General features: G+C 44.8%; 1 protein-coding gene across 8 annotated transcripts in view; it reads right to left on the bottom strand.

Annotated features, from left to right (window-relative positions):
• sec31a (SEC31 homolog A, COPII coat complex component) overlaps positions 1-22,872 on the bottom strand; it is a 133,527-nt gene that overhangs the window by 102,241 nt on the left and 8,414 nt on the right. For all 8 annotated transcript variants that reach the window (XM_038791674.1, XM_038791676.1, XM_038791679.1 and 5 more), the window contains exons 2-5: positions 16,719-16,811; positions 8,493-8,616; positions 7,724-7,922; positions 5,927-6,022 (exon numbers count right to left, since the gene is read on the bottom strand). In XM_038791674.1, coding sequence (XP_038647602.1) covers positions 5,927-6,022; positions 7,724-7,922; positions 8,493-8,616; positions 16,719-16,797 — 498 coding nt within the window. In that variant the 5' untranslated portion in view covers positions 16,798-16,811. The remainder of the gene's footprint in view (positions 1-5,926; positions 6,023-7,723; positions 7,923-8,492; positions 8,617-16,718; positions 16,812-22,872) is intronic.

Raw genomic sequence — 22,872 nt, forward strand, 5'->3', positions numbered from 1 at the left:
GATGGAGTTTAACCCTGACAAGTGTGAGGTTGTCCATTTTGGAAGGACAAATATGAATGCGGAATACAGGGTTAACGGTAGGGTTCTTGGCAATGTAGAGGAGCAGAGAGATCTTGGGGTCTATGTTCATAGATCTTTGAAAGTTGCCACTCAAGTGGATAGAGCTGTGAAGAAGGCCTGTGGTGTGCTAGCGTTCATTAGCAGAGGGATTGAATTTAAGAGCCGTGAGGTGATGATGCAGCTGTACAAAACCTTGGTTAGGCCACATTTGGAGTACTGTGTGCAGTTCTGGTCACCTCATTTTAGGAAGGATGTGGAAGCTTTGGAAAAGGTGCAAAGGAGATTTACCAGGATGTTGCCTGGAATGGAGAGTAGGTCTTACGAGGAAAGGTTGAGGGTGCTAGGCCTTTTCTCATTAGAACGGAGAAGGATGAGGGGCGACTTGATAGAGGTTTATAAGATGATCAGGGGAATAGATAGAGTAGACAGTCAGAGACTTTTTCCCCAGGTGGAACGCACCATTACAAGGGGACATAAATTTAAGGTAAATGGTGGAAGATATAGGGGGGATGCCAGAGGTAGGTTCTTTACCCAGAGAGTAGTGGGGGCATGGAATGCACTGCCTGTGGAAGTAGTTGAGTCGGAAACGTTAGGGACCTTCAAGCGGCTATTGGATAGGTACATGGATTAGGGTAGAATAATGGAGTGTAGATTAATTTCTTCTTAAGGGCGGCACGGTAGCATTGTGGATAGCACAATTGCTTCACAGCTCCAGGGTCCCAGGTTCGATTCCGGCTTGGGTCAATGTCTCGGTGGAGTCTGCACATCCTCCCCGTGCATGCGTGGGTTTCCTCCGGGTGCTCCGGTTTCCTCCCACAGTCCAAAGATGTGCAGGTTGGGTGGATTGGTCATGATCAATTGCCCTTAGTGTCCAAAATTCTATGATTAACCTAGGACAAAAGTTCAGCACAACATAGTGGGCCAAAGGGCCTGTTCTGTGCTGTATTTCTCTATCTATATATGGTCACTCTTGACATCAGCACCTCTATTTAATTAAGAATTATGAGATTAAAGATTTGATCAATCTGGAACAGAATTTCAGTTAATAACAGTACAGTATTCGGGAGGTTCCAGATGCACAAAAAAAGCAAATTGAAAGTTAGAGGTTGTAACAATGGTTTAGAATGAATACTATGGGCTATGGTTTTACGACTACATCGGCAGAAAAACTATCAATAAAACCACCTGGTTTTGAAGAACATCAGTGCATCAGGCACAGTGATGCAAATAATTTCAATAGATCGAGCAGCTGACAATCAAGACTGGTGACCTTCTTTCTGAACACTTCAATCAAAATGGAAAGGAGTACATGGGTTCTCGAAAGGTGGTCGGCTTGTAACAAAGACTCCCCCACCCCCCAACATCCACCCAGCAACCTCAACCTTTCGTTAAAATACAAACAGCCAACTATCTGCTGTGCCAAATCTCCCATACAGAAAAGACCCTGATAGATGTCTAATCCAACAGGCAGCTTCCCATCATACAACTAGACAACATTTATACAGCATGTTTCAAGAACAAGTACATTTCAGAGAAAAGGAGCTGATGTCGACCCTTCGTCAGGAAGTTTGAAGAAGTGATTGAAAGCTTCGATGAAGATTTATTTTGGGAAGAAGGCTTTTTAAAAGTGGTGTAGCACTTACACACACAAAACCAAGAGTTTTCTCCCTCAGAATGTGCACGCGTAGTTCAAATATATTTCCCAGCTTCAATGGGAAATATATCTTCAAAATGATAGAAGTATTTTAATTTCTAAGTATTAATAAATGGTCTTTTTTATGCAATAACTTTTATTGAAAACATTCAGAACATGCTGTGCACTCTCCTGGATTTAGCTAAACCATACAAACCATAATCTATAGCCCTGGATGACTACAAGCTACAATCACACATATGCTTTAAGGACCAATACATGGCCAATATTAGTAACTTGCTGTACAACAAAAATAAACAGATAACTGTTGTTTCACAAAAGCCCACAAAAAAAAAAGAACTGAAACGTGAATTACTTTGCACAGCACATCTATTGATAGCACAGATAGCAGAGAAATGCAAATGGGTTTATTTTTAAGATTGTTGAATTTTCAAAACACAGAATGTCAAAAACTCAAATTAGTGAATAGTAAGAAATAATGAAACAACAGATAGGGGAGGGAGTGAACCATTCAGCTCCTTGATATACTAAACTAACAAAAAAATCAACAGTCTTTCAGGGAGAGGTCCATATTTATATTACACTGTGTGGAGATGTGCTTCCTGCTTTCTCCCTGAATGGCTAATTTTACTGGGCTTCTGTGTTTCCGATTTCATAAGAGAAAGTCATTTCTCGGTCTACATCTGACAAGCCTTTCACCATTTTAAACATCTCAACCACACCGCCAACTCAATCATACCATCTAACCTCCTATAATCAAGGGAATATAAGCCACGTGTAAGCAAGTTGAGCTCAATTTAATTCAAGCCCTGTTATCCTTCTGGTGAATTTACTCTGCGTCCCTCGAAGGCCAATATATATTTCCTGCGATGCATTGACGAAAACTGGGCAATACTCTGGACAGAGTCTGACCAAAACTCTATACAGGTGAAGCAATATATACTCCTACTCCTGTTCCTTCTCTGTCTCACCTTCATCTATTCATCCACCTTTAATGGGCTTTAACAAACTAAAATCAACATAGATCAAACCTGAATTGTCATGACGATGGACATGATGACTAACTGAGATGTACCTACAACTCAGCCAACTAATTCACAGATATATTGATCTGATTGAAGACCAGTTTTTACAAAAAAGCAAAGGGAATGTTACTGTGGGGTTTTTGCGTGTGTCGGACTGTTTTGTTATTGAGAATGTTAATATGCTAAAATGTTAAAATGATAAATGCCTCAATAAAATGTTTCCTTAAAAAAATTTTTAAAAGCAAAGACACTGATCAAAGGATGGCTGTCAAGTTACCTGATGACAAACGCTGTAAAGTTGACCACTTCTCTGGAAGGGGTATGAATTGCATTGCAGACCTGTCACATGGAATTTCACACTTAGACCGAGGGGGGATGGTGGTGTCAAGGCCCAATTTAAACAGGTATTCTTGAGAGGATGACATTAAAAATGCAAAGTACTCGCCTTTTAATCCACTGTAATTCTGTGGAGACAATGGTACTTGCTACCCGGCTAGTTATACCCAAACAGACACTCCACCCCATCTCAATTAAATGTGCCAATTGGTTTCTGAGATAAACTGGGATTACTACAAAAGGGATGCAGACCTGCTAATTGAATACCCTTCGGGGATTTTACTGAAATGAGTTTTAAAACTGGCTCTGAAAAATAGAAAGAACAACCAGCAGGAGGGGGGAAAAACAAGAGTCATCTAAAAAGACTGCGGGAAGAGAGCAGTAAGACCTCTCTCTCTCTCTCTGGAAGCAATAAACGTACCCTCAACAGAGCGCAGCCCTGAGCCAAAACCAACTCCAGAATTCCACCAGGAGTCACCAAACTTCAACAGCCGCAACATTCCCCAATGTACGCCTCATGGACACGCAAAGGAGTTATTCATATATTCTTTTAACTTTTTTGCACTCAACGTTCTTACTTCTGATCTGTGCATGTTGCCACATCTTCTCTTATTTTTCTCAGGTCTTAGTAACTAATGAACGTACTCTTTCTTGGACTCAAGAAAGCATGGTTTTATTAGCTTGTTAGAAAGCAAATACATTTGGACTGGAAAAGATACCCACAGGGAAACACATTTTTAAAATTTTTGTTGCAACAAAACAAGGGAACTGAATACAAAGGAAGTCAGCTCACTTCTCCTCATCCTAAATGGAGTGTGGCGACTAGGTGATTTTCATAGTAACTTCAGTGCAGTATAAGCCTACTTGTGACAATAATAAAGATTATCATCACGTTGTGGCATAATTAACTGGCAACCGATAGATCAAACTGAAGAAAAAAGGTATATTTCATATTAACTAACTAATGCAGCTGAAATGTGCTTTTACCTTAGGCCATGCTTCCAGAAAGTATGTAGCATTGAAAGGGACAGCCACTCCTAGTTTTCCAGCAGAAGTTTACCATTCCCTGCCATGCCAGGTCAAAACTTCCATAGTCCTTCAACAATAATTTCATGCCATCTATATGGATATAATCATCATCAGCCAGGCACATCTTGATGACTCCTCATTCCCTAAAACTTCAAGAGCCCCATTCATTCTTTTCCCTTTCTTTTGATCAGAAACTAAACCCTCAAAAGCATCATGCCATTTTTCCTGCATTTGTAAGCACTTGTGAAAGGTGCCAAAATGTGCCACTCAGCACCTCAAAAGAGTTTGTATTTGAGTTTCTCTCCCCTTGGCAACCTGACATCTCTTGGAAACTTCTCAGAACTGAAGTGTTTCCCGGGAATTGTAATTATTCCCTTTCCAGGCGTCTCTTTCACTTTGTAACTAAAGGAAAATTTCAAAGCATAAGCACCTGGTATGTTCCAGCATTCATGACAATGAATAAAACAAAGGAGGTAAGTGTGCTGTGATGATCTTCAAATAGAAATCTCATAGTAAAGCAATGTCAAAGTCTAATCAGCAACGGACTGAAGAGCAAAGGGAAACTGTACCTGACCAATAAACAGAAGTGGATATTAACCTATCAGTCCCAATCTGCATTTAAGGACCATGAAACTGCAACAGAAACTGATAGCACCACAATAATTTCACTTCAGTCAGTAACATGCAAGAACTATAAAGTCTCAAATAAAATAATCGGTCACATTAAGAGTCAGGGAAAATGTATGTACTTTGACTCAGCAAAATCATAGGCAGGGTATGATGAAACTTTCCTCCAATAATCATCTCTTGATAAAATACAGTCAAATGGCTTAACAGTGTACTTTTCTGTAGTTTCATGCTAGCTCCATAGATGAGCGATGACACTGAACAATGCAGGCTCGGGAAGATGCAGTTTCATCCCTGAACTGCACAGAGTTAAGTGATCACAGTCATGATAACTAATAAATCACCATCTCTGAAGTGGGAGAAAGATTGGGGCGGGCAGGCAGGTTGGGGAATGGGAAAGCAATGAGATTGGAATGACCCATGGTCCCTACTGTTAATCTCTATCCAGTAAGCTCTGTTATGATGACCCGAATTGTTCGACAGTCTATCAGCAATCAAATATTTGACAAATGTTCAACTGAATGCCGTCAGATTTTCTATGGTATTTGTTATTGACAGACCCAGGGCTAAAGCGCTAACAAGTCACAGCATGCTTCTTTTTAATACCATGCTAAGATGAGAAGTAATCGCTTGTCAAAGACTTTTTATTTAAAGTCAATTGCAAAACCCTATTGCTCCCTGAAAGCAAACAAACAGGATTCAAGTGCAGTACTGAGTAGGTCAATTTGTCAAAAAAAGTCCAAATATTACATCAATTTGATTAAGATCCTGCAAGCTGTTCATTAAGTTAGTATTGATGGCAACAGAGCACTGTGACCTAGATTCAAGCATTATGCATTATGTTAGAGCTGTGGAAGGAGGGGTCCTAACACAGATTGCACCTTTTGAGTTACTGATATCAACTGAAAGCAGCAAGTTGAACAGGCTGAATAATAATTCTTCTGGTGATAGTGAAATAAAATTGCAATTAATAATTACTATTGTTAATCAAGATAAAATTAAACAAGTGAATATTCTTGGGCTGCATTCTAATTAAAATGACTAACTGCTGCTGATTTGGGCAACATTTGATTATCGCTGGTGTATAGCATTCACATTCCAAAAGAAAGCAGGAATGCTCCTTGCACCAACTTCCCAACATATGAGGAATGAAGTGTCGATTAAATACAAGGAAACATTAATGGAACAAACATACCTGAGATTTTGCTCCAGGTGTCATTGGCGTATCAAAATTATTCAAGTCCCAGATGTAGATTTCAGACTCATTGGCTCCTGAAGCTACAAGGTTACTCTGGTCAAAAGAAACAATTAATATCTTCTTAAGTATTCAAGAAATTTCATTTCAAAGGCTTTCACATAGGTAAATTATACAGTTGCATTATCTCTCCAATCCTTTCAATTAAAACAGGATTGAAGGGCACCACGGTGGCGCAGTGGGTTAGCCCTGCTGCTTCACGCCGCCGAGGTCCCAGATTCGATCCCGGCTCTGGGTCACTGTCCATGTGGAGTTATAGCACATTCTCCCCGTGTTTGCGTGGGTTTCATCCCCACAACCCAAACATGTGCTGGCGAAATGGATTGGCCACCCTAAATTGCCTCTTAATTGAAAAAAAAAAGGAATTTGGTACTCTAACTTTGTTTTTAAAAATAAATAAATAAACAAATTGAAATTGTGTAGCTCGTGTGCGGCATTGTGGTTAGCACTGCTGCCTCACAGAGCCAGGGTCCCGGGTTCAATTCTGGCCTTGGGTCACTGTCTGTGTGGAGCTTGCACACTCTCCCCGTGTCTGTGTGGGTATTCTCCGGGTGCTAGGTGGATTGCCATGCTAAAAGGTGCCCCTTAGAGTCTAACGATGTACGGGTTAGACAGGGATAGGGCATGGGCCGAGGTAGGGTGCTCTTTCAGAGGGTCGGTGCAGTCTCGATGGGCCAAATTCTGTACTGTAGGGATTCTATGGAAATTATGTGCTCTAACCAGAACAGTACAAATGCCATTCTGCACCCTCACCCAAATAAGTATTGATTTTCTTTGAAAAAAATGACAAATCCCCATTCACCTTTGCCCAGCCACCACACCCCAAACAGGTCAGCTCCACAAGACCTTCCATGCAGCTCCACGACAGCACAATGGTAAGCACTGTAAATTTGTGCTAGCGGCGCACCATGATGCACACCTCCACCAGATCTTCTTGGACCACTGCCTTTTCAGATTGAAACGTGAATTTGAATCCCTCTCAGATTGGTAGGATAAGTGCTTCTCTTTGCTGACAATAAGAGCTCATTATGAAATGAAACTGATCCCTTGCAACCAAATTATTTTGGGCACAGACCCAGAGCGCAACAAGCCACCTAATTATTACAGTATTAGTTAGAGAGTTCACAAATCACGGTCTGTGTCACAGCAGAGACCCATAGTTAGAGGGTCTCTGCTGTGGACCCAGAGACTTAAAGTTAAGCAAGAGGCAGTGGTAGAGGCGGGTACAATTTTTTCCTTTAAAAAGCAGGTAGACAGTTACATGGGCAGGGTGGGTTTAGAGGGATATTGGCCAAATGGGACTAGCTTAGTGATAGAAACTGGACGGCAAGGACAAGCTGGGCCGAAGGGCCTGTTTCCATGCTGTAAACATCTATGATTTTATTTTTATGATTTTATATATCTGGATGCAGCAGTCACTATTACACTTCAATCAGGAGTGTTTTATGCTAGGTGAAAATCTAGCATGCCTTTCATTATCCGTGGAGTTGCATCATACAACAATAATGGAGCTGTTGACTAATCATGGCAATCAATCTCTATCAATTAATCCAGAACAAATCAAGAAACGAGGCGAGAAAGATCCTCAATCGTGGAAACCTTTAGGAACCAAGAATTATTTTCCTCAATAATGCCATCCCTCATCTTGATCGAGGGGGGAAAAAAATAACTCTTTCATGAAAAGGTTTTTATTGAAATTTGTAATGAGCAGATATTTGGAAGATTCTGCTAACTTACTTGAAAAGGATTGAAATCAAGTGCTCTAACTGGACCAGAGTGAGTGTCCTTCTGGGCAATCACAACATCCTCTCCTCCTGCTATAATTTCAGACGGATTGTATAGAATGATACTCCCATTTTCACCACCAGCAACGAGGACACCAGACGATAGACCATCAGTCGTGATTTCATGAGCACCCCAAATAAGCTTATGGTACCTGGAGAACAAATAAAAATATGCATCATAGCACAAAGCCATACAGACCAAATAATCCGAGTTTAGCTATCAATTTGATATTAAACGAACTTTGCAACCAGTTTATTCATTACATCAGATCTACAGCAACAGGCCTTTCTGTCCAACTGGCCTATGCCAACGCTTCAACTGAACAGATGCTTCCTCCAATTACTCTTCATTTAACCTTACTTTCATTTCCTTCTATTCTTTTCGCCCATATGTGTTCCTCTTAAACCTAACTATGCAGAGCATAAAGGGCCCCAAGGGGAAAGCAGGAGGGCATGAGGAAATCAATAACAGTTAGTTCTCCAGTCATAATCTTGCAAGTGACAGACAGACAGACAGTCGCAAATCTCAGATGCTGGCAGATTGAAGGAGCATCCTTCCTTCATGGGGAGTGCAAGTCCCTCCGTCTGCTGTCACAAGCTAGTGGCATCCAGCACAGGAGCAGAGAAGCACTCTCCTGTTAACCAACAGCGCACAGCGGAGGGGCCAAAACTGATACAGCAAAACACAGATTCAGCAGGACTAAAATGTAGTTTGGTTTTACCTATGTGGGGAAGAAAAGGTGCCACATGATTTCATATCCAGTGTAGAGTCAGCCAGGTCCAGCTCAAAGATCTCCAAGGAAGCACTTGTGCTGAAGGTAGCATCCAACTGCTGTGCTGAGGTGCCTGTGTTAAACGTTGGAGAGAATGTAAACAATTGTGCAATTCACTGTGGGCACATTACCATGGTAAATATTGGCTTTGGGTAGCTGGACATGAAACAAATGTGCCTTAGCCAAATGCTTGTTATTGACTGCAATATCAACTTTATGAGTGCATATGAGCTACACAATTTCTCAAGCAATAAAAATTATTTTTCAATAAGTCTGCATAACAATGTTATAGTTCAGGCTCTCTCCTCAATCTCTACTTGGGTTCACAGCAAGATGCAGTTTCTATAAAAGACTGCAGCCCCTATAATTGGAAAATGATTAATCCTTTGCACATCATAAATATTAGAGATTTCGCAAGACTAATAATTGCAGATTTTACCTAGATACCTCACACTAGATATTGCAAATGTTTTGCAATATGTTTGGTGACCTCTCCAATCTGCAGAAGTACCATGGTTGCAGATGGAAATAAAAACAGAAAATACTGAGCAGTTCCGGCTGGATGTTTGGCATAGGCCTCATCCGCTACTGATTAAATCCCAGTGGCAGTGGGATGAAGCCCTAAAGGTGGTCATTGTCTTCTTAAAGGCCTAATTGGCCCATAGGCATGCATGTCTCCTGATTGATGCCATTTATTCCCTACCACTGGTAAAGGTTCAATGGGGCCAAGGACAGTTGGATAGGCAGTGGGCACAGCAACCATGGCATGGCACCCAATTTTATGGGCCACCCTGCCCATCAACCCACACCCATATGACCATGAAATCCAGTCCATTGAGTTTTCAGGTGATTTATAATCATGTTCACAATCAGCAACAAAGCAGTGCAATCGAAATATTAGGGACATCAGCAGGGTTTAGGCAGCACAGTTTAGTTGCAAGTCATGACACGCAACATACTATTCATGTACAAACAGCATGAAAGGGGGCCATTTCTTCCAAGTTGCCAACTGCAGCAATCAGCCACTCCATTAGACTCCTGCTGAAAATGGAAGGGTTGGAAACTCTATCTGGAGCAGAAGCCTGGGGCCTGCTGTGCACTGAGCTAAACTGCAATATGAAAATGTCAGAATCTGCTAAGAGAGAGTGGCCATGTTCTCTGGTTTACCTTGTGCTATGCCAAAAGAGATTGACTGGTTATAGATTTTTAAGTTTTGTGCACATTGTTTGCACACTTTCACGATCACATTTTCCTGATTTGCTCCTGTTTTACTTTGAGCCAACCGGAACTGAAAGAAAAGGTCACATACAAATCAAAATGGCTAACATCTGGAAAAGTGTCATAGCGAAATTAATAAGTGCTTCTCCATCTATGATTTTTGTCTGCAATTTACAGTAATACTGCAGAACTGAGGAATCTCCCAGTGAGCTTAATTCCAGGTTCTATCCACCAATCTGTGGTGCTGCAAAACTCGAAGACCCAAACTAAAGACTAGCAAACTAAATGAAAAACTAGAGCAAAACTAAATGAAAAACTAGAGCAAAACTGAGCTTTATATATCCGAAATAAGTTCTTAATGGTGGAGACTAACAGCTGCAGTGGAGCAATGAGGTTTAGCTGTCAACAGAGTCATAGAATAGTAATTTAAGAGAAGTAGGCCATTCAACACATCAAGTCTACGCTGGATCTTTCAAACAGTTAAGACACATGCCCCCATTCTTTTCACAAGGTTCTTCAAATATTTATCAAATTAATTTTGAAAGTAACTACTGAAAACACTTTGAATCAAACCTCATCTGCTGAAAGAACCCCAGTATATTAACAGAACTATAACCATTCATCTTTGGCATCATTCCAGTACCTCTCTTCTGCACCCTCTACAAAACCTTCATGTTCATGCGGCACACTGGTTAACACAGTTTTTTTTTAATAAACACTTTATTGAGGTATTTTCGTAATAGTGACAACAGCAAAATAAACAATATACATGAAACCATGAACATAGTGCAAAAGCCATTTACCTCTCGTACAGGTCCCACTCTTATTGAGCCCCTACTCTAATCTAAACTACTCTCCTCCCTCCTCCCCCCCCCCCCCCCCCCCCCCCCAACCTGTCTGCTGCCGATTAATTTCCCACAAAGAAGTCGACGAACGGTTGCCACCTCTAGGTGAACCCTAACAGTGACCCTCGCAAGGTGATCTTGATTTTCTCCAAACAGAGGAAGCTAGCCATGTCCGATAGCCAGGTCTCCGACTTTGGGGGCTTTGAATCCCTCCAAGCCAATAGTATCCGTCTCCGGGCTACCAGGAAAGCAAAAGCCAGAACGTCTGCCTCTTTCTCCTCCTGGATTCCCGGGTCTTCTGACACCCCAAAAATCGCCACCTCTGGACTCAGCGCCACCCTTGTTTTTCTTCTTTTTTTTTAAATTTAGAGTACCCAATTAATTTTTTCCAATTAAGGGGCAATTTAGCGTGGACAATCCACCTACCCTGCACATCTTTGGGTTGTGGGGGCGAAACCCACGCAAACACGGGGAGAATGTGTAAACTCCACACGGACAGTGACCCAGAGCCGTGATCGAACCTGGGACCTCAGCGCCGTGAGGCAACAAGGCTAACCCACGCCACCCTTGTTTTTAACACCGCGGACATGACGTCTGCAAACCCTTGCCAAAATCCCCTAAGCTTTGGGCATGTCCAAAACATGCGGACATGGTTCACCAGTCCTCCCGCACATTTTGCACACCTGTCTTCCACCCCAAAGAATCTGCTCATCTGGGCCACTGTCATGTGAGCCCAGTGAATGACCTTGAATTGTATCAGGCTGAGCCTGGCATGCAGACGCGTTGACTCTACTCAACGCGTCTGCCATAGACCATCCTCTATCTCACCTCCCAACTCCTCCTCCCACTTGCGCGTCAGCTCCTCAGTCTGCGTCTCCTCCGACCCCATATGCTCCTTATAAATGTCCGAGACGCTCCCTTCTCCTACCCACCCGCTGGAAACTGTGGTTAACACAGTTGCTAGGGATCCGGGTTCGATTCCTGGCTTGGGCGACTGTCCGTGTGGCGTCTACATGTTCTCCCTGTGTCTGGGTGGGTTTCCTCCGAGTGCTGTGGTTTCCTCCCACTAGTTCTGAAAGACGTGCTGTTAGGTAAATTGGACATTCTGAATTCTCTCTCAGTGTACCCAAACAGGCACCGGAATATGGAGACTAGGGGATTTTCACAGTAACTTCATTGCAGTGTCAATATAAGCCTACTTATGACACTAATAAAGATTATTATTATTATGCCTTTCCTAAAGTATGGTCACTAATAGAGAAAAACATGGCTGCTTGCCAGCACAAAAAGTAGGTTTTGCTCCACAATGCTCTACAATTCCTTCCATGATGGTGATTCTGGCATTAAAATCAGGTAACACAGATGGGAAGCTGCTCAATCCAGGATGACTCAAAGCAATGACCGATGACTCCAAGCACATACTTCATGATTTCCTGTTTGCCAATGACTGCGCATTAAATTAAAATCGCTTATTGTCACAAGTAGGCTTCAAATTAAGTTACTGTGAATAGCCCCTAGTCGCCACATTCCGGCGCCTGCTGTTTCAGAGCTGGAACATGCAATGCAGCATGGACTTGTTCTCCAATGCATGTAACAACCCCAGCCTTGCATTCAGTACGAAGAAAACCGAAGTAATGAACCAGACAGCTCCAGAAAAGCTCTCTTGCAAGTCCAAGATTTCAGTTCACAACCAGAACCTGTCAGCGGTGGATAAATTCACTGATCTCACTGATCACACTTTCTCAAGCTGTCTATATGGATGACGAGGCACAGGGAAGAATTACCAACGGAAGTGTAACTTTCTAGACTTTGAACATCAGTCGCAGAATGAAGAGGAATAGGTATGCAAATTAACTGAAAATCTATCGAGCAATAGTCCTGCCCACTTTGCTCCTCGCACGAGAGACTTAGACTTGTATCAGCTTCATGCCAAGAAGCTCAAGCACTTGAGTTGCCTTTGAAAGCACTTGAAGATCAGATAGCAGAACAAAATACCAGACACTGAGGGCCTTACACAAGCATTTACACATATTGGGACAACTCAGAGTTGAGCTTGGCCAGAATGTCTGACACACTCTTACCAAAGCAAATTGAGTCTGGGGTGTGCTCTCATGTTGGTCAAAGGAAGTCCTATAAAGGCTTCGATATCGACTTTGCGACCTGGAAGCTCACTCAGGATCGGCGCACCTCCTTTCGAAGCAAGTGCATCTCAGACGCAAATAGAAAACACAAGGAGAGGAAATCCAGGGTCTGCAACCGGTCCAAAACTCAAACATCTGCCATATCCTGTCCTATTTTCAGCAGAACCCTCCAGGTGCAGATGAGCCTGAACAGTCACCTAATGCCCCCACCAGAACCTGACCAAACGCTCACAGATGAAAATCTTAGTCATCTTCGTTCACTCAGAATTGGACATTGTGTTCCAGTTGAGACAATACTATCATTTTAAAAGTAACTAACGTTTGTACTCAATATCCCTAGTAATAAAGTTCAGATTCCCATATGCTTAATTGACTGCTTTGTTAACCTGTCCCGATATCTTGAATGGTTTGTGGACAAGCATCCATAGGTCTTCCCGTACACAAATTACTTTTTTCTACTTGTGCGCTAGCTTTTTGTAAAAATTGCAATTGGAATGTTTGTCTTTACCTTTCGAGGATAGGAAGTGATGCTTTAGTTGTAGAGCTCCAAGTCAGTCTCCATCTGGAGTACTGTGATCAGTCCTGGGAACCAAATCTTAGGAAAGGTATATACAGCTCAGATTCAATAGTGATACAATTTGATGGGCTGTATCATAAGAATTTGATCATTTCCCTCCCAAGTACTTTTTTACGTCTGCTGAGGGAATCCACAACAATGGGCATTGTAGAGTTAGCCCATTTTGAAGTGAAATCAGAAAGCACCTTTTCACATAAATAAAATTCTTGACCTATGAATGCCTTGATTTTCCACAGGTATTATTCAGTATACCTTCGGTGAAAGATTAACAGAAGACCTGGAGAAATGGTGCAAATATTTAGCTTTTCTGGACTGTGGAGGTCACCCAAGGCCGGAATCGAGCTCGGGACCCTGGCACCGTGAGGCAGCAGGGCTAAACACTATGCCACCCTAATATATGGACAAGTTACTACCATATTACATGCCCTGATTTATTCATGTAACTGTGGTGTCTATTTAGTGGTTAATCTCCTCCATAATTGCATGTCCCTGCACAAAGGGGATGTAGTCTTCATGTGAAAAGATGCATTAAGAGGTTATGTGGCAATGCACATGCAGATGTATTTCAATTTTTGCTTAACGTTAACTAGAAGTATGAAAATGTGTGAAACAGCAAACAGCTTTATTAAGAAACAGAAAAGTAGAATTAGCTGAAGCAAAGGACTTTCTCTGCATTACAGAAACTCCAAGAGGCAAAGCAATGGCTCTAAGATGCCACCACTGGTGGAAGACTGTATTTACAAGATGACACGTTTACATAAGTAGCTCCCAGTATAACTATAATGGAAAAAGTTGAGAAAACTTAACAGACAATTATCTGAATGGCCATAAATTAAGAGAAGGGAATGTGCAATGAGACCTGGGTGTCCTCGCACACCAGTCGCTGAAGGCAAGCATGCAGCTACAGCAGGTGGTAAAGAAGGCAGCTGGTATGCTGGCCTTCATTGCGAGAGAATGAGTACAAGAGCAAGGATGTCATGCTGCAATTATACAGGGACTTGGTGAGGCCACAAATGAATAATGTGTGCAGTTTTGGTCTCCTTTTCTGGGGAAAGAAGTTTTTGCTATAGAGGGAATGCAGCGATTCTTGTGATGGCAGGATGGACGCACGAGAGATTGAATCAGTTAGGATTGTATTCACTGGAGTTCACAAGAATGAGGGGAGGGGTCTCATAGAAACCTATAAAATGCTAACAGGACTAGACAGGGTAGATGCAAGAAAGATGTCCCCGATGGTGGGTGTGTCCAGAACCAGGGGTCACAGTCTAAGAATAAGGGGTAGTCCATTTAGGAAAGAGACGAGGGGAGCTTCCTCCACCAAGAGAGTGACGAGCCTGTGGAACTCATTACCACAGGAAGTGGTTGAGGCCAAAACATTATATGTCTTCAAGAAGCAATTAGATATAGCACTTTGGATGAAGGGGATCAAAGGATATGGGGGAATAGGCGGAATTAGGCAATTGAGTTGGATGATCAGCCATGATCATAATGAATGGCGGAGCAGTACGAAGGGCTGAATGGCCTCTTCCTGCTCCTATTTGCTCTGTTTCTAACAGGAACGGAGGTTCAGTAACAAGAAATGAACACAGATGTAGCAGTTTTAACGTTCTATATAGATGGGTAAAGAACTTCCTACTTCCCACCACCCAATCCAAGGTAGAATCGAAAAAATACTTTCAGTAGCAGGGTATCTTACAAACCCTTTTCATACTTTTATAGATGTCCACACTCCCCCAATTCCTTACCTCAGCACCAATTATACAACAGTGGGGCAACTCACTCATTCAGCAATGCCACACATCAGATATTTAGATTTTTATTTTTTTAACGTGTTGCGTCTAGTACATCATCTGCCCATCAAACGTTAGACTCACAAATACACAATGCAAATCTGTTGCAGCCGACTGTTTGAATGGCTACACCAGCTGTATATCTGTTAGAATATGTTCATTCTGTTCCATAACACATTTCAGAAATATTAAGCATGTGCCATTATATATTTTGATAAGGAAAAACTATAGTCCGTCACCACCATAGATTGGAGCCTGTTTGCTGGAGTCAAAATGTTGTAATCGAGAATTTCTATGTAGAACATATGCTGGTCTGATAATCGAGTAAGCATATGTTAATTTGTTAAAAATTTATGGAAATCAGTTTCACGCCCAGAAAGGACCTGAACCTATTTACGTCACCTTTGAGGATCAGGAAAGATCTCAAACAGAGATCACACCAGCGCAAATCCCGTTTTTGACCGCTCGCGAGATTTAGCAGCCATTACGGGATTTGCATTCACGGCCAACAGGGCCACTGGATCACGGCCGACCTCTTTAATTCAGAGTTTATTTTAAAGAAACTATGTGTTTTTTTTTTAAATTTAGATTACCCAATTATTTGTTCCAATTAAGGGGCAATTTAGCCTGGCCAATCCACCTACTCTGCACATTTTTGGGTTGTGGGGGCGAAACCCACGCAGACACGGGGAGAATGTGCAAACTCCACACAGACAGTCACCCAGAGCCGGGATCGAACCTGGGACCTCAGCGCCGTGAGGCGGTTGTGCTAACCACTAGGCCACCGTGCTGCCCTTAAAGAAACTATGTTGTAGCAGAAGAGACTCTAAGCCAAATAAAAGAGCTTCCATCAGTGACACAATCATTTCCTTTCAACTCTCCTCTAGTAAGTCCAATCAAACTCATGCTGGACTATGGTTAGTGTTCCTGTACATTCTTTTCTCACAAACCCAAACAGTAATGTCCAGCAGAACATTTTTATGTCCACTCCAACTCTTGTTCTCACTCAAAATCCACAATTTTCAGAAAAATCGCTGAATCAAGAATAGAATCATCACAACATTATCACAATCTTGGACATCAGTAATACAGTGATTACGGTCCTGGACCAGCAAACAAGTGGCCATGAGCTCAAATTGTACCATGGCTAGCTGTGAAACAGAATTCAACAAAGTTGTTAAATTATGGCCAGAAAAATAACTATGGAAATTGCTTCACGAATGATCTTCAGGAAAAGAAACCTATCCCATTGGCTCATCAGACAGGATTGGTTGCCCTCGGAAGTGGCTCAGCAAAACACTCAATATTAAAAGAACTGCCACCATCTTTTCAGGGTAACTTGACATGGACAACAAACGTGGTCTTGCCAATGTTACTCACCTAACAATGAGAATTATTTTTTAAATTAACGTTTAAGTCTCTGTTTTGACCGTTTTCTTTCCACTGCTGCTTTGACGGAGGCCAGCTGACTCACATTTATCTATATCGGTTAGGCCATTTTACATGGACCAGCTATACTCTTCTTGTGAGGTGCACTGTTTGTTAATTGTTTGAATTTCTCGAATTGCTATTCAACTGCAACTTCAAGCCAGTGGTGTTCTTACCTGCAGCCAGGTAAATAGGGTGTTGGCGTGCTGGACTCCATGCTTGGATAGCAGTCCGATTGATTTCCTTAAGCTTCATTCTTGCTGGCCAAGCTGGGAAAAGAAAAACAAAGTATGTCAGTGCTTGAAGTTGGCATTAAAAACAAAAAGATTAAAGAACAGCAGTTATTACAAAGTTGCTCAACAATTGAAATTTCAAGGTGGGGGGGAGGGGCCACTGTCATTGGAACCTTAATAGTCAGGGTTCAATGGGCCTGGGAGATCTGAATGGTGGGGGGATGGGAATGATACTGGGTGAGATGTTTTCAAGGTGGGGAGTTTCTAGGAGGGGGGGTGACTAGGGGAGGGGGAAAGCATTTGGAATATGGTCATGTACTCAAATTTGGACAGGCCCCACTCATTGGCCCCTTGGGGGCAGACCCATGGAGGTTTTTACATCCGCTGGTGCACAAGGTGAACTCGAGGATCGACTTTTTCGTGGTGGGGAAGGCGCTCCTAGTTGGGGTAAGGAAAGCAGAGTATTCGGCGACCGTGATATCAGACCATGCTCCGCACTGGGTGGATGTGGTCTTGGAGATGGGTTCAGCCCAGAGTCCGGTGTGGAGGTTAGATGTGTGTTTGCTGGCAGTCTCGAACCTTTGCCCTAAAAGGGGAAGGTGATTGAGGAGTATGTGTAGTTTAACTGGAATGGCGAGGTCTCGGAGTCAGTGGTTTGGGAGGCATTGAAGACGTAGTGAGCGAAGAGGCCATTTCATTCGATGCAAAGCTGGATAGGGAGGCGCAGGAGAAACAACAGATAGAGGAGACTTTGGAGGTATATGGGAGATATGCGGAGGACCCAGAGCGGGGGCATTTGGTGAGGAGTTGCAGTTGATATTTGATCTTCTATCCACAGAGAGCACGATCCAGCAGTTCAGGCGAGTGAGGGGAGTCGTCTATGAGTACAGTGAGAAGGCCAGTCGATCGCTGGTGGGACAGTTCTGTCGGCAGGTGAGGAAGATCGTGCAGATTAGGGATGGGACAGATGAGTTGGTGGTGGCACGGGAGCAGGTGAATAGAGTGATTGAAGACTTTTATCGGGATTTGTCTAAGTCGGAGCTACCAGAGGATGAGGGAATTTTTATAATAATCATAATCCCTATTAGTGTCACAAGTACAAGCCTCCCCGAACAGGCGCCGGAATGTGGTGACTAGGGGCTTTTCACAGTAACTTCATTGAAGCCTACTCGTGACAATAAGCGATTTTCATTTCATTTCATTTCAAGTCGGCTGACACTAACGCTGCAATGATGTTACTGTGAAAATCCCCTCGTGGCCACAATCCGGCACCTGGAGAGTCTGGAGGTGGGGAAGGAGGAGGGTGGGATTGGAGGAGCCAATGGGGGTGGAAGATGTGGAGGCAGCAATAGGGAAGATGCAGTCGGGTAAGACGCCGGGCCATTGACTTCCGGTGTGGACATGGAGTAAGTGGTCACACACAAGGTAGCTCCTGCCCAAGGTTACAGAAAAGAGCTCTTTTTTAATCAAGACGGGGTGGAATTTTGATCAAAATATGTAGGTGAATGTTGGAGGAGTACTTTCCCCCAGGAATGGTGTGTCTCTTGGTTACCAGACCCGGCAGAAACAGTGAAAGATTTGGTTGGAGCTGCAGTAAAGACAAAAGCCTCTTCCAGCATGCAGGCGGGGGAAGGCGAGCTTAAAGGCTTCAATCTGACTTGAGGGCCTTTTTAAAAGCTGAATTCTAGCAGCAGAGGGAACAACTGTAAGAAGATTTCGCCAAGGCCATTGAATAAGCGGTGACGAGACTTCCGGTGGCGGCCATGGAGGAGTAGGTCGCGCATTCAGCAGCTCCCGTCTGGAACGGACTCTCGGTCCTTTTTCAGGAGTTTCCACGGACTTTTTGGGGTAGATTGGTGAAGCGAACACTGCCAAAAGGATTCCCTCTCTGTTGTATGGATAGCTGGACCAGAAGTGGCCGGGTGAAGCGTTTAAGTCCCAGCAGACAGAAGTGTGCGGAGCGGGCGCCGAGGAACGGCATGGCGGCCGGTATAGACCAGGGTCCATGGGCGCAGTGGGCACAGGAGCAACAGGAGCTCCTTAGGGGCTGCTTTGCTGATCCTAAAAAGGACATGCTGGCCCCGATGAAGGCATCAATAGACCAAATGATCGCAACTCAGGCAATACAAGGGAAAGCGATTAAGGAGATGGAGAAAAAGCTACCCGACCATGAGGACGAGTTGGTGTGGCAGGAGAGGCTGGAGGACCTAGAAAACAGGTCCAGGAGACAGAACTTGAGAATTGTGGGCCTCCCCGAAGGTGTGGAGGGGTCGGATGCGGGAGCATTTGTGTCCAAGATGCTGGAGACGCTGATAGGGACGGGGGTATTCCCTCGACCCCTGGAGCTGGACTGGGCGCACAGAGCCCTCGCAAGGAAGCCCAAGGCGAATGAACCGCAGAGGGCCATGTTAGTGAGATTTCATCGCTTCTCGGACAAGGAACTTGTCATGCGGTGGGCAAAAAAAGAACGGAGCAGCAGGTGCGAGAACAGTGTGATACGCATCTACCAGGACCTGGGTGCGGAGCTGGCCAAGAGGCGTGCTGGATTCAACTGGGTGAAGGCGACCCTCTTCAGTAAGGGTGTGAAATTTGGGATGCTACACCCAGCGAGGCTATGGGTCACGTACAAAGAACGGCATCACTATTTTGAGACGCCGGACGAGGCGTGGTCATTCGTCAAACAAGAAAAGCTGGACTCGAATTAAAGGACAGTTAAGCTTTGGCGGAATGCGGCGGTGGGGCTGGGTAACACTGTACCGTTTCTAATATAAGATTGTATACAATGTTGGGTGCGTATAAGGGCTGTGGTGGTGGCTGGAGGGTGCAGTGTTTTCGGCAAAGTTGAGATACGGAGTGCGAATTTTCGGGAAGTTGTGGCCTCGGTTCAACAAGTGTGTCCTCAAGGGACAATGTTAGTGTCTTCTGTTTATTTTTTGTTTCGTATTACTATTTACTCACTGGGACCGGAGAGGTAGTTTAATTTGTTTATTCACGTGGGGAGAAGGGTCCGGACAATGAAGCGACAGTCTGATCGGCGCCAGGGGCGGGAGCTGCCAGGGTCAGCTGACTCTCGGGAGCGTAGTGGGGGGTGAGCAAGTGCCCAGCTGGTGCTTGGCGGGGGATTTTGGGTCGTGGGACTGTTTGGGGGAGGGGGGTGCTGCTTTGCTGACAGAGGAGGTATCGATTTCAGGGTACCAATTGAGGGTCAGGGGCTCCCTGTGGGGGCGCTCGAGGAAACGATGGGCGCGTGCTCTAGGTTGGCCAAGAAAGGGCGATGGCTAGTCGGCAGGGGTGTGGGGGGTGGTTAGCCCCTCGTCCAGGCTGATCACGTGGAATGTGAGGGATTTGAATGGGCCGGTCAAAAGAGCGCACGTGTTCGCGCATCTAATGGGGTTAAAGGCAGACGTAGCAATGCTTCAGGAGACACATTTAAAGCTCGCAGATCACACAAGATTGAGAAAGGGATGGGTAAGCCAGGTGTTCCATTCAGGGCTGGATTCGAGGACCAGGGGGTTAGCAATTCTGATCCGTAAGCATGTGGCATTCGAGGCTGGGAGAATTGTGGCAGATAAGGGGGGCAGGTATATAATGGAGAGTGGAAAGTGGGAGGGGATCCGGGTGGTGTTTGTGAACGTCTCTGCTCCGAATTAGGATGATGTGGAATTTATGAGACGCATGCTAGGAGACTTTAACGGTCATCGACCTCGAGTTGGACCGGTCGAAGTCCAGGACAGGGAAGCGACCAGCAGTGGCTAAGGAACTGAAGGATTTTATGGAGCAGATTGGGGGGGGGGGGGAGATCCCTGGAGGTTCGCACAGCCGAGAGCGAAGGAGTTCTCTTTTTTCTCCCACGTTCATAAGGTTTATTCCCGCGTAGACTTCTTTGTCTTGAGCAGGGTGTTAATCCCAAAGGTGGCGGGGACAGAATACTCAGCAATCACAGTCTCGGACCATGCCCTGCACTGGGTGGACCTGCGGCTTAGTGAGGAGAGAGGGCAGCACCCACTCTGGAGACTGGATGTGGGGCTACTGGCGGACGAAGAGGTTTGCGGGTGGATCAGCAGGAACATCCAGGATTACCTGGAAACAAACGATACGGGTGAGGTAGCAGCGGCAACGGTCTGAGAGGCTCTGAAGGCAGTTGTCAGAGAGGAACACATCTGAATTCGATCCCATAGGGAAAAAGAGAGAAAGAGCAGAGAGGGAGAGTCTGGTGGAGGAGATACTCTGAGTGGACAGGAGATACGCGGAGGCCCCCGAGGCGAGGCGACTGAGTGAGCGGCGGAGTCTGCAGGTGGACTTTGAACTGCTGACCACAGGGAAAGCGGTAGCACAGCTGAGGAAGGCAAGGGGGGCAGTCTATGAGTGTGGGGAGAAAGCGAGTAGAATGCTGGCACACCAACTGCGAAAGAGGGAGGCGGCCAGGGAAATCGGGGGAGTAAAGAATAAGGAGGGTAACACGGTCTTGGATCCAGGGGGGAGTGAACGGAGTCTTTAAGGAATTCTATAGTAAACTGTACGAGTCGGAGCCCCCGACGGGAGAGGAAGGGATGAGGCCATCTTTGGACCAGTTGAGGTTTCCAAAGATGGAAGAGGGGCTGGGGGCCCCGATTGAATTGGAGGAGATTGTCAGGGGTATAGAGGGCATGCAATCGGGTAAAGCCCTTGGGCCGGACAGTTACCAGGTAGAATTCTACCAGAAATTTTCGGAAATATTGAGCCCACTCCTGATGAGGACTTTCAATGAGGCTAGAGAGAAAGGAACTCTACCCCCCAACAATGTCACAGGCTTTGATCTCACTCATTCTTAAACGAGGGAAGGACCTCGTTGCGGGTCATACAGGCCGATTTCCCTTTTAAACGTGGATGCCAAATTGCTAGCTAAGATTCTGGCCACAAGAATTGAGGATTGCGTCCCAGGGGCGATAGAGGAAGACCAGACTGGGTTTGTTAAAGGCAGACAACTCAATACCAATGTCCGGAGACTTTTGAATATTATTATGATGCCCTCAGAGGGAGGGGAGGCGGAGGTGGTAACAGCGATGGATGCAGAGAAAGCCTTTGACCGGGTGGAGTGGGAGTACCTGTGGGAAACGCTGGGGAGGTTCGGGTTTGGTGAGGGCTTTATTGGCTGGGTGAAATTGCTGTACCAGGCGCCTGTAGCAAGTGTATGTACAAACCGGCTGAGGTCGGGGTACTTCGAGCTTCACTGGGGAACGAGGCAGGGGTGTCCCCTCTCCCCGTTACTATTTGCCTTAGCTATAGAATCACTAGCTATGGCACTGAGAGCCTCGAGGAACTGGCGGGGACTAGTTCGGGGTGGGGGGGGGGGGTGTGGAATATCGGGTCTCGCTATACGCAGATGATTTGCTCCTGTACATTTCGGACCCTGTAGAGGGGATAGGGGGAGGTTCTGCAGGTCCCGAGGGATTTTGGTAAATTGGCACTGCTGATGGCAGAAACGTTTGAGGATGTGATGGTTAGGGGAATATTGCCGGAGACAATGGGGCAGTCATCCATCTCACTATTACTTAAAAAGGAGAAGGGTCCAATGGAGTGTGGGTCGTGCAGGTCTATTTCTCTACTGAATGTGGATGCTGAGATATTGGCAAAGGTTTTGGCGGTGAGGGTGGAAGAAGGCCTTTGCAAAGGTAAGGGGAAGGATCAGACAGGGTTTGCCACGGGCAGGTAGTTGTTATCAAATGTGTGGCAGTTGCTGAACATGGTGTTTTCTCTGGCGGAAGGAGGGAGCTGGAGGTGGCATAGATTGAGTGGAGTTATTAGTTTACGGTGCTGGAGAAGTTTGGGATAGGGCCTAAGTTTGTGGCATGGGTGAAATTGTTGTACAAAGACCTGACAGCATGTGTGCAGACTAACTCGAGGTACTTTCCACTTCTGTTTGCGCTGGTGATTGAGCCCTTGACCATTGCACTGAGGGGTTCGGGGTGAACTAGAGGGTGTCTCTGTACACGGATGGTCTGCTGCTGTACATCTTGGGCCTGAGCCCATCGGTGAGGGATATAATGGGGTTGCTAAGGAAACTTTGGGCGTTTGAGGTACAAGTAAAATTTAGGGAAAAGCAAATATTTTATGGTGT

The sequence above is a fragment of the Scyliorhinus canicula genome, chromosome 3 (genome assembly GCF_902713615.1).
Source record: "Scyliorhinus canicula chromosome 3, sScyCan1.1, whole genome shotgun sequence".
NCBI lineage: Eukaryota > Metazoa > Chordata > Chondrichthyes > Carcharhiniformes > Scyliorhinidae > Scyliorhinus > Scyliorhinus canicula.